Here is a 13,597-nt window from a genome sequence, read left to right on the forward strand (position 1 = left end):
TTATCGAATTTGAAAAGTTTCACCGTAAGGTTCGATCTATCGATTAGATTATACAGTTCGATAATACTCGACGTTAAAACAATGTAACTTATCAAACAGATCAGATTAATTAAAGGATTCACTTTAATTACTTTGAATCTACTATACATTTTTACACACATACACACGTATTATATAAACGTATACATATATCAAAGATCTATAGCTTAGACTTTCTAATCTCGATGAAAAGATCGACGATGCGGAGCACCATTTGAAGTTTCGATGCACTTCGACGAACGGATAGAAAGATTTTTTTGTACTTTTTTTTTTATTTCACATAATATATATTTATCTCATTTATTAATGCAAAAATTTCTACGATATTGTTTAAAAAAGTAAAAAAAAAAAGAAAAAAAGAAAGATAAGAAAAACCAAGTTAAGACAGAAATACGAGATCGGATTAATCTTATCAGATAAAATGTACGTATCTTTATTTATACATGCAAGAATTCCAACTTGAATGACCACACATGATATGTATATTATGCAAAAAAAAAAAAAAAAAGAAAAGAAAAAAAAAATAGGAGAAGGTCAGAGTAGATGTCCATTCACATCTTATTTACGATAGCAATGAGAAACTCGACTTGGTAGGAACAAAATTCGATAAAAAGATACCCACATACGTACATACATACACATATGTACAGATAAACACAGAAAACACTAGAAGAAGAAGAAGAAGAAGAAGAAAATAAAGATGAAGATGAAGATAGAAGATAGAAAATGATGATAGAAGAAGAAGAAGAAGAAGGAAACAGGAGTCTGATTTCCAACATGGCAAAGTATCTAGTATGGGTTGTTGGGGTGGTAAAGTGGGGTAGAGGAAGAGCAGATGGAAAAATGTTGAGAATGTCGAAGCTCGTCGACCAGTTTCAAGAACTCGCCTTTGCTCGTTTCGAAGCAAACCAGCAACAGCAACAGAAGTAACAGCAGCAGCAGCAGGAGTTCTGCAGTAACACCAATAGCACCATCAGCATCAGAGAATCAATAATAGCACCAATAGCAGAAATAGCAATACAGCAACAGCTATATCAGAGACTCACCTTGTCTCCACTATGCTTTTCTTCTTATTGTCGGATCTTTTGCTTGCTCACACATGCTTACCTACCCCCTCCTCCTCCCTCCCCTTCCTCTCATCCCCCTTTCTCCCACCCTTTTCTTTCTTTTGATGATGTGAACCTGGATTTTTGCAGGACGTACAACTCTCTTTCTCTCTTTCTCGCATGATTTCAGAGACCTAAGACCCAAGTCATCGTCTCCTCTTCCGCTTTATGGAATCCAGTTTTGCCTTCCAAGAATCGATACGATCCACCACGTTAGAATCTTTTTTTTTCTCTCTCTCTCTCTCTCTCTCTCTTTCTTTATTTTGTTCATTTTCTATCTCTTTTTCTTTCTCTTTAGAAATGATAATTTATAAGCGTGATCAGGCGAATTTCTCGTATACCTCCTAATCGTCTCTCCCAATACAACCCACCCATCCTCCCCGCCTGTTTCTGCTTCTCTCTCTTTTCCTCTCTTTCTACAAACCAACCAACCATTTATCCATTCGATGTTCTAAACTTCGAATCTTCTCTGAGATGAGATTTCACATTTTGCGTTTTCTACTTTGATCTTTGTGCACGTTAACATTGTCATATATACAAAATAATAATAAATTATTAAATTAAGATTCATAAACTTTTAAGTATGGGGTATCTAACCCTTTTTATATATAAATTCAATAAACAATGATAAATTTAGGCTTGTTGCTGACAAGAATATGAAAAATCAATGGAATTTTTAATTATAACATTCAAACAGGCGTTTAGTAGACGATGACACTTGAAAAATTCAAATGCAGATATTTTTTCCTATTTATGATTTTGCAGGAACCTGGCAATCGGAATTGGCATTCAGAATTTTCCCGAGGGCTTGGCAGTTTCATTGCCCTTACAGGCAGCAGGGATCAGCACTTTGAAGAGCTTCTGGTACGGGCAGCTTTCTGGTATGGTTGAACCAATCGCTGGTGTCCTTGGTGCTGCGGGGGTGACGTTAGCAGCACCTGCTTTACCTTATGCATTGGCTTTCGCAGCAGGAGCCATGATTTATGTTGTCATTGATGATATCATACCGGAAGCTCACGAAAGGTACGTTTTCATTTATATTTATTTATTTAATTTAATATTTTTTTTAAATTAATTCTTAACGATCGATGGATATGTGTCTATCTCAGGTTTACCAAGATTAGAATCTCAAAAATTATATCGTTAACATGTTTAAAAAAAAAAAAACTGGAAAAATCGTTTGAACATAACAAAAAGGGTTTCACGGGTTCGCACTGAAAAAAAAAAGAAGTAGAAGAAAGGTTTATATATAACTCGTTTCTTCAACTGAGACTCCAGTTTTATTTTACTCTCGTCTACCCTAAACTCGCTCTCTTTTATGTTCTTTTCTATTTTTTATTTTTATTTTTTTTTTATTTTTAATTGTCTGTTAACCATCGTCCAGTGGTTGGTAAAGGTACCACCGTACTGCACTTGCACCTATTTCCGTCTCACGTTTCACCCTCCGGTCCTATTCACTATGAATTAGAATTCGAGGTAGAGTATGGAGTCAGAAGGGCGGAAGAGGCTTTTCCCACCGACACAATACCCAAAATCTATTTCGGGGGCTTGCACCCTTTTTCTTTCTTTCATATTTTTCTTCTTCTTCTTCTTCTTTCGTTTTCTTTTTTTCTTTTGTTGTATTTTCGTAACGTAAAAATAATTTGTTGTTGTTGTTGTTGTTGTTATTGTTTAATTTAATAGAATTAATTGGAATTTTAAAAATTATCGAGGTATCTTATTTAAATATTATTATCATCATTGAACAAAATTTGTTGTAATTTTTTTGTTTTAAATAAATGAATGTACACGTGTTTTATTATTTTTAATAATTCAATTAGGATTGGTTTGTTTTTGTTTTTCCTTATAACTTGTAGTGATTTTCACATATATCGTTTGGAAAAAGAATTTGTTGAATTATTGAACACTCGATCGATTCGGTATGACTTAAATAAATTGAATGATTTCTTAGTTTTTACCGAGTTAGTGAACGAGTAAAAAAGAAAGAAAGAAATAAAGTAGAAGTAGCAGGAATTCCAGTAAAATTCCAATAAATTTAGTGATTCGTCGGCAAAGTTGGTTGATTCAAAAAAATGAAAACAAAAAGAAACAATACTTGAGGTTCGAGCACGAGCGTTTCGAGGGCGCGTGCTATTTTTATTAACTAGCGATTTCTCCGTTTGATCGAGAAATCCGATCGTTTCGCTTCTCTTTTGAACGATCGTGATACGTACATACATACATACATGTATGCATGCATACATACGCGAATATTTAAAATATGTACGTGAAATGAAATAAGTAGCTCGTAAGAAAAAATGTACGTGTCACGATTTTCGAAAGAAAATATATTCCCTGTGGTTGGTGTGTCATCGTCGAATATGTCAATCATTTAAACCACAATACTAGTATATATATAGATCAAAATTTATATATTATATTATATATATTATATCTATTAATATAGATATAAATTAAATGTGTGTGTGTAGATATTATATTATATCTATATTTAAATGTGTTATCTCTAATATTATAATTATTAATTTTATATACTAATAATAATATTTATATATTATTAATTTAATATTAATAAGATATATTATTATATATTATATATATATATATATATATATTTTATAAATTATTATATTTAATTATAATATATATTAATAATAAACAATATTATATAATAATTAATATTATATATATTTATTAATATACAAAATAAGTATATCAATTTATTACATATATTAAAAAATTATATTATATATTAATTAATTATATAATATGAAATATGTATATTAATTATATTATATATTTATTATATATATAATACGATTCGCCAAACAAAATTTATTTCAACAACTTACAAAACTTCATTTATATATGAACGTTTAAATAATAAAAAAAAATCAATATAAATAAACATAAAAAATATATATATATATATATATATATATATATATATATATATATATATATATATATACATATAAATAAAAATGTGATTATAGTTAAGATATAGTTTAAGATAGAGTATACGGTGAATATTTTTGCACACATATTCGTCAGTGGTTCTATTCGAGAACGATTACGGTACAATGGCGCGTGACGACAGTGCCGTAGATAGTCGAGTCGACTTAATCTTTATTTTTCTTCTTTCTTACTCTTTCTAGTTATCCCTCTCACTCTTTCGCGAACGCGTTAAAACGAACGTGCAAGAGCAAATTTCTTTCCCAGGCCCCCAGAACGTTGGCTTAAACCGTACGAGCATTGTCATTATAATTGGCTTCTTTTGTATTTCGCGTGCGATCTAACCGTCTTGCCAGTGTATACCAAAAGAGCCGCTACTTTTCTCTGTCTCTCTCTCTCTCTCTCTCTTTCTTTCTTTATTTTCTTCTTTTTTTTCTCGTTGGTTGTTACTTAGGTGAAGCATCTCTGAACGTAAAGAGAAGACTCCTGAGACAGTCAACCTCGACTGGCTCCCTCGGGAACCCTCGAGGACCCGGAAAACACAAAAGTGAAAATACACCTCTCTTTTTTTCTCTCTCTTTCTTTCTTCTTTCATTTATTCCTCTCCCCTCGTTTCTAAGAAAACCGTTGCACGACCTCGGTTCAACCCTCCAAATCAAACCCGTGTGATCTTTTCGGTGTGAAAACTAACGAGAACTATTCCGGTATACTTAACCACTAATTAACGATCGAATCTGCTTTATCAACGCATTAGTTTCCCTCTCTCTCTCTTTCTCTTTCTCTTTCTCTTATTCTTCTTCTTATTTTCTCTTTTTCTCTTGAAAAAATGAGATCAAGTCTTCGTTACCTGATGACTGCTTTTCCTTCTCTTTCTTTCACTCATTTTTGTCTTTCTCATACGATTCATTACTTTTCTATCTCTCTCTCTCTCTCTGTTTCATTTTTATAACTGATGTTTTTCTTTCTAATACTTCATTTATTTTTGAATACATTTTCATTTATTTTATTACCTCTCCTATCGAACTTTTCCATTAGTAATTTTTCTAATTTTTGCTTATTTTTATTTACAAATTTAATTAATTTAATATAATTCACTTCATTTACCCTAATTTAATTTCACATAATTTAATTTTATTTACCTTTCTTGTTCTCTTAATTTTGCTAATTTTTCATATTCATATTTGATAATTATTAATTTCCTTGTTAGTTCTTTTCTTCCTTTTTCTTTATGTTCATTATAACGAATAGATCTATTGATCTATCGATCGATCGATCATTCTCGTTCTGTTACTAACTCTTCGACATTGTAACACAATTTCAAATAAATTGTTTGATTATATTATATTTACGAGTCTCTTTACAATGTGTTTAATAGAAAGGTGAATCGCGCTATGCTAATCGATTCATGCTGAGTAGTCGATACGGTCGAACGATTATTTCTCTTACGAAAAAAAAAAAGATGAAAAGAAAAGAAAAGAAAAAACCAAGATCGGAAAGATGAAAAGAAAGAAAAAGGATTAAGGTGGTATTGGTGGTGGTTAGGGGAAGGGGAAGGGGAAGGTTAGTGATGAGATGCTTCGTTCAGGAGTGAGAAGGTGAAAGGGGGGTGGGAAGTGAGAGCAGAAGGTTATTGGTACAAGTTTTAAAGAGTTAGAAGATATCGACTGGTAGGAATGCCTTCATCTTTCAGAGAATTTATCTTTCTTGTCGAATAAATGAGAAGATGAAGAAGAAATAGAATATCTAAAATAATAAAAGATGACGAAGAGATGAGAAGATGAAAAAGTATAAGAGAAACGTTTACTATCTTTTTCACGGATAATAGCAACTATACATTTTTTGCAATTAAAATTTTCCCTTTTGCTCGGTGAATAGGAACGCTTAGTTGTTTTCTTTCTAATATCTTTTTTAATTTCTATCATTCTTTCTTTCTTTCTTTCTTTCTTTCTTTACTTATTTCTTTATTTATTTCTTAGTTTCGTTTTAAATTATCTACCATTTGAGTAAGTTCTCACGGTAGTTCTCTTCCAATTATCTTTCTCACATTTTGTTGCTTTTTTCTTTTTTATCAGTAAGATACAACATTGTTATAATCGTTGAAACAACAAAAATATTATTAGTCAGGAAGAAAAGTAAGTTGGTTGCAGTAGTGGTGTTGGTGTTGGTAGTTACCCTCGATCGAGAATCCTCGTCGTGACACCAGGGCGTCGGGGTAAAAGGTGATCGTTGGTATTACGACCAATGAACTCTATCTATCTTTTTCTTTTTTACATATATAACACGTGTATAATAATTATTCTAATATAAGCAGAGTGCACATTAGAGTATTAAAATAATTGTTAATTAATCGTGAATTATGGTTTAAAAGCACGGAATATATGTTAGGAGCACCGTCTTTCTCAAAATTCACCTTCAGACTGACATGTTATTCTCTATTAAAATTCTTTTATCAAATATTGTTTATATAACTTTCTGAACGTTACACTTGCGAAATAATATAAAAATCAGAATGTTATAATCTTAAATTCTCTTTATTAGGAATATTATTACTATTGCACACATGCGCAATGTTCGGAAAGTCATATAAGCAACATTGAATAAAAGTACATTCATAGAGGTTAACGTGCTAGTCTGAAGGTGAATTTCGAAGATGACGGTACTCCAGACATATATTCCGTACATTTAAACAATAATACACGTTTTCTTCGATTAATTAATAATTATTTTAATGTTTTAATACACTTAACTTATATTACGGCAAAATTTAACCCTCAAAATCATCGCTGCGCAGGAGTGATAAAATAATTACGTTAGAATAAAAAAAAATGGTAAAATTAGATCGTTATAATCTTAAATTCCCTTTATTAGGAATATTATTACTATTGCACACATGCGCAATGTTCGGAAAGTCATATAAGCAACATTGAATAAAAGTATATTCATAGGGGACAATGTGTTAGTCTGAAAGTGAATTTCGAGGATGACGATGCTCCTGACATATATTCCGTACATTTAAACAATAATATACGTTTCCTTCGATTAATTAACAATTATTTTAATACTCTAATGCACTCTACTTATATTTGAATAATTATTATATACGATTCATATACAGGGTGTTCAAAAAAAAATTATTCAATATTTATAATATTACTATTAAATTTCCGATGATTATAGAGGATTTTTCACGTGTCCATCTTTCATTTCTACACATACACATACACATGGTATCTTCTTTCTACAGAGTCGCGAATTACTTTGCGACATTTTCTCGATACTTCATAACTGTGTAATATCTACAAACTCCGATCAACAACTTACTGACTCTCAATGAAATCTACAATCGGTACTTGAATAAGAGTTTTCACAACTTTTAAAAACACTAAAGTTAACATCGCATGTGATGGAAATAAGTAAGTCAATCATGATACTAGTGAACAAAAATATATCTCATGTTAGAAACGTTTGATTTTTCGACTTATGTTTACTTATACCTTTTTACTCAATGCAGTGTATCCTATATATCACATTAATATTGAATGTTTTTTTTAACACCCTTTATATATATACATATATATACATGTATACACGCATACTTAAGAGATAAATATATATATTTTATAGCCGATTGAGTATGAGCAGGAAACGAGAAAAAGACGATGACAGTTGACGACAATCGATGATGACGAAGAGACGACAAGCACGCACGCACGTAAACGCACATACACAACACTTATAAGCTGACACATACGTATGCTCGCGATTGTCCAAAGATTTGAAAGTCAACAACGTGTGTATGTGTGTGTATGTGTGTGTGAGACGATAATGGGCAATAAAAATACAAATTTTCTGAGAGCAACCGAAGAAGGGAGGTATTTACCACGCGGATATGATTGATGTGGTAGAACGCCCACCGAAACACAACGGCGCATTTCACCGGCCGTTAAAATTGATGGCCGTGTATAATTTACAAAATCAACAAGCCGTGACGTGCAATACCGTGGCACAGAAAGAGACGCGTGCGTGCGTGCATGCGTGCATAAGTGCGTGCGTACGTACGTACGTGCACTGTGTGTTTATTTGTGTGTGTGTGTGTATGTCCTTCTTCTTTTAATCCCCCTCCCCCTACTTGTAAGCCGCGAGAAAATCCTTTTTATTTCTCACCATTTTCATTCACCACCCACCACGTTTTCCTTCTCCTGTCCACAATCATCGTGATATCCTCTTTTGTTTATTTGTTTTTTATTTTCTTTCTCTTTCTATCATTTTCTTCTTTTTGTTTTCTCATTTACCGTTTTACAATTATTTTCTATGGTGATAAATTTTGTTTGTCCCTTTTCGTATTTTGATTTTGTAACGTTGAAGTTTCTATTCGTTTGATCAATTGTTAACGTTATAGTTTGATAATAATAATAATTTTTAATTATTTTATCTGAAAGTAAGAATTTTCTTCATTGTAGTAACAAGTGATATTATTTATGGGAAAGATAAATTTGTTTCAAAAATTCTATATAACAATTGTGCATCGGTTTGAAAATAAAATCGTATCACGTATCACAAAATGAAAGAAACTTGTGAATGATTTATCAAATAAATAAAATAACTCATCGATTATGATTCAAAAATATGTCTTTAATAACAATACTAAAAATTAAAAATATATATTGATGATTGGATTTTGAATATGTGTTTCAATGCTATTACCAAAAAAAAAAAAACAAAAAAAAAACAAGAAGAAATAAAATAAAATCAAATCAAATAAAAGTCAAAATAATGACGAATGGTGTTTGTTAACAGTATAATAATACAGATGTGAAATATAATATTCGTTAACGTGTATTTGATTACGCAATATCGACGCAAGTGTCTCTCTAACATTTTTCTATTTGCAGCGGAAACGGTAAACTCGCCAGCTGGGCTGCCATCGTGGGTTTCTTGGTGATGATGTCTCTCGACGTGGGATTAGGTTAGGAAATTGTGTAACAACGTTTTTCGTAAATGCACACGTTTAATTCATTTAACGATATACATATACATATAAATAAAATAATATATATATATATATATATATATATATATATATATATATATATATATATATATATATTTATTTATATGAGTGTATTTATATTCGCCTAATTTAAATTATTCGTTGATTAGAAGAAAAATGAAGATATTCATTATTTATACGATTTATATTCATCGATCAATAATTTTATTTCTTTTTCAATTTATACCTTTAAACTTATCGATTTTAATATTCGATTGATCGATTGTACATACATCCAATTTTTTTTTTAAACATTTACACTATCAATGTTATATCTTTTTAATTCTTAAAGATATTTCTTTTTTTATTTTGCATTACACAAATGTTAGTGTGTTTCGAAAAAAATAATAAATTCGTTTATTTTTTTTTTTTTTTTTAAGTATTGAATATTAATTAGTGCACTTTTAATATATGTTTAAATATATTGTTCATTTAATTTTACGCATTATGAATGATCGATGGATTTACAAATAAATCAAATTTTGTATGAGTTTATTTACATATATCGTTTCAAAATTTTACACACACGACTGACACTCACACACGTACGTTTTGTCCAATAAATTCATTTTCTTTTCTTTCCTCTTAAAAACAAACGAATAATAAAAATCGGATGAACTTTTTTTCTTATCTTATCTTCCAAACAATTTTTGTTTTACCTTTTTATCTTTGATATATTTATAAATAAAAAAAGAAAAAAAAACATGTTACGTACGATCGAGAATGTTATTGAATGATCGATCAAATGTTAAAATCGATGTTGTATCTACTCAGGGCAAACAGAGATCTTTTTGACGTATCAATCGGCGTAGCGAATTGTTTAGTGGGGCGAATATGGATAGAAATAAAAAAAAAGTAAAAGTTAAAAAAAAAAAAAGAAAAAAAAAAGAAAAGAAATAAAAGCAATAAACGAAACGTTGTTCAAGTTGACTATCGCTATCAACGTCAAGAATCGAATAACAAAATGTCGAAAAAAATTCATTCAATTTTTTTTTTGTTTCTTTCTTTCTTTTTTTGTTTAAAAAATGATCTCTTTTTTTTTTTTTCATCGAATTTATTCTTAACAATCTATTGTAATACTTAGTCGTCGATTAATCGAACGATATTTGATACATCGTTTCTTAATTTTTTTTTCTTAACAATTTTAGGTTTAACAATATTATTATTATTGTTTTTGTAATAATCTATTGTTTTTTTTCTTGTTTTAATATGACTTTTCGTTTAGATTTAGATTTTTTTGTTTTTTTTTTTGTTTTAATATTAATCGTTGACATAAAATAATAATTAAATAAACGTAGTTGATGTTTTGTTGAAAAATTTTACTTTTTTCTTTTTTTTACAAAAACATGTATTTGTATTTTTAATTTAAAATTGATTGACAAGGGGTAAGGGGGGGAGAGGGTGTTTTAAAAATAAGGTAATATTTTTTTTTATTGAATCAATTGAATTATTATATATATATTTTGTATTTATAGAAATAATCAATCGAATATGATTAAAAATTTTTAAATATAACTACAAATTATATTAATCGATGCTTAAAATATTGAAATTATATAATAATTGGAAACAAAGATAAAAGAGAAATGCATTTTAATAATAAAAATAAAATTTTTTTTTTTTTTTATAGAATGAATTATTATAACGATAATAATCGAAATGTAATATAACAAACAGGATGTTTTTCGATGAACTCGACGTTGAACGCTCATTATATTGTAAAATATAGAGAGGAATTATATTTTGGTACCATAGATAAGCGGACTGCTGTACCTAAGAAGTATTAAATCATGGTGTACCATAAGTGCGAACCAAGAAAACTCTTCCGATACTTTTTGTTCGAAACAAAAGTTAGAAGAGATAATACTAGAACAAACTAACAAACAAAAATTAGAACCTCGTGTCCTTTCGTCTTTGATCGTTTTTTGTAAAAGAAAGAAAAAAGAATAACTAAAAAAAAAAAAAAATAGAATTCCCTAGAAAAAAAATAATAAAACTATGAAAAGAAAATGATCTATCGAAAGATCTATCGATCGATCATATTACTTTGAAAGTTCCTGTGATCATGACGAGAATACACATAAGTGGACACGCCAGTGGTGCAATTATTATAATTAATCTTTATGCATCTAATTAAAATGAAAGATGAAATAAAAAACAAAAAAACAAAATAAACATCGGTTTAATGTAAACCGAAAGTTCGACGTATCCCATCTGCCGAAAATATCGAATTTTTTTCTATGACCTCGTATTAAGAACTGTACGAATATAAGTATTAAAAAAAATATATATATTAAAAATTAAGAAAAATACAAATTTATCAAATTATTATTCGACGATTTTGTTTTAATTTTTATTTTATTTTATTTTATTTTATTTTTTGTATTATTTTTTTAGAAAATTTCAAATATCGATAGCATATAATTTTTGTAAAGTATGTAATTTAATTGAACGTGAATAAAATAACACACGTTTGCAAATAATTATGAACAATTTGTTATATATTTAATGTTAAAATATTACATTTGTTTCTTTTATCAATGAATTTCATAAAAATTGCTATATTATCGATCGACGTCAAACTTTCGGCAGATTATGGTCCACGTCTTTTTAGTTAATTGATCCTTTTTAAATGTAATTTATCTAGGATAAAAGATTTTTAGACTGGTCTCTCGTAGATAATTAAATATTTCAAGTGGAAACGTTACTTACGTTCGATGATTACGGTGACATTAAAGATCGATTTTATTTGAAATGATTTTCATTACATGTAACAACAATGACAGCTATTAATTAACTCATTTTTGTATTATTAATATAAATAAATCATGCAATAAAAAAGCAATTAAATATCTAATCATAGTAAAGATAAGATTGAAAATTATGAAAGAACAAATTGTTTTTTTAAAAATGTATGAAATATTTCGAAAATTTTCGCTCTTTTACGTCATCATAGTTTAGCCATTCGACAATCGAGCCATGTTTCCTTTAATTCATTATTTTTAATTATAGTAATTATATCGAATTAGGTATTGAACCGTATGCAATTGCAATAACTTTGTATGCGTGCGTAATAAAAAAAAAAAGCAAAAAAAAAAAAGAAAGAAATAATAGAAATCAAACACGTGAGATGAAAATCGTCATTATTTGTTTATTTAACAGATAAACCATTCGTCAATCTTTTCCAATAATCCTTCTCAGGATTTTCTTTTCCCCAATTCCATTGTAATATTCCATTCAAAAATTGTCCACAATGAAAAGAATTGAAAATATTTTACTTCTCAGGCCAATTTTAATTATTCTTCAGTCAAAAATTAATGGATAACATTAAAATGCATTATAATCAGATTGTAAGAATTATTTGACAGAATTTTTTACAAATTACAATCCCTTTTTTTTAGTGAGCTAAAAATTCTGATTGCATAAATGGTTTTTATTGTCATTGTAAAATGTATAATAAATTTATAAAAATGAATCGTTTGATTGGCTAAAATGTAAAAATAATTATATGTAAAGCATCGATATGTTTAATGTCATTTAAGTTCTTTTTTTTTAATATATATTTCAAATAAGTGTCATACTGTTCTAAGAACCTTTCTCGATGGAGATTTTTAAAGATGTTTAAAGGTAACTTCCAAATTTCGTCCTTTTAGAATTTTTCAGGTTTTTGACCAAAAAGAACTTTATGCCATCTATCGAAAATCGGCACGAACTTCCCAGACAACCTAATATTTTTAAAATGCGAATACACACGAAAAAATTTATAAAAATAAAAAATAACAATAGATAGACAGATAGATAGATAGATAGATAGACAGATAGATAGATAGATAGATAGATAGATAGATAGATAGATAGATAGACAGATAGATAGATAATTTGTAAAGCCTTCGGCATTGGCGAGGAGGCGCGAAACGAATTGGAGCATCGTCGGTAATTCGCCAGGGTAAATTACCGCGCTTGGCCGCCGGCTGCGGCCGCGATAACGTTACACACCGTCTCCCCCACCCTCCACCCCGCCTCACCATTTCCTCCCCCTCTTACCACCGCCATCCTCTCATCCACTTCTTCCTCTTCCTTCACCCCCTTGGTGTTGTATGGATGTGTATGTATTTATGTGTGTCGGAGAACGTCTCGCCGGAGTTGCATAACCCCGTGTGCACGCGCGCGCGAGCGCAGAAACCGTGGATGCCATCTCCATGGTTGTGTTGAAGGAAGGAAGGAGGTGGTTGGGTGGTAGTAGTAGTGGTGGATGAGGAGGATGGTGGGTGTCAGGGCCGGGACGGCTGGTCGGGAGGGACCAGGGGGTGCAGGGGGGTGGGTACAGACCGAGGCATGAATGGAGTGAGCGACAAGGACGGCTGCACTGCCTCTCGGTTTCCCGGTGCAACGAGTCCAACCGACCCAGACTTCTAACACACACGTACCTGCACTTGTTCCCCCCTCG

General features: G+C 30.2%; 1 protein-coding gene across 2 annotated transcripts in view; it reads left to right on the plus strand.

The window, feature by feature from the left end:
- The window catches only part of Zip48C (Zinc/iron regulated transporter-related protein 48C), a 69,162-nt gene extending 56,904 nt beyond the window's left edge, over positions 1-12,258 (plus strand). For both annotated transcript variants that reach the window (XM_089174870.1, XM_089174871.1), the window contains exons 5-7: positions 1,911-2,168; positions 8,993-9,146; positions 9,184-12,258. In XM_089174870.1, the coding sequence (XP_089030996.1) occupies positions 1,911-2,168; positions 8,993-9,071 (337 nt within the window). In that variant the 3' untranslated portion in view covers positions 9,072-9,146; positions 9,184-12,258. The remainder of the gene's footprint in view (positions 1-1,910; positions 2,169-8,992; positions 9,147-9,183) is intronic.
- Positions 12,259-13,597: the final 1,339 nt, after the last annotated feature.

The sequence above is a fragment of the Polistes dominula genome, unplaced genomic scaffold (assembly GCF_049000335.1).
Source record: "Polistes dominula isolate Pdom_NZ unplaced genomic scaffold, Pdom_raw_medaka contig_16, whole genome shotgun sequence".
Taxonomy (NCBI): Eukaryota; Metazoa; Arthropoda; class Insecta; order Hymenoptera; family Vespidae; genus Polistes; species Polistes dominula.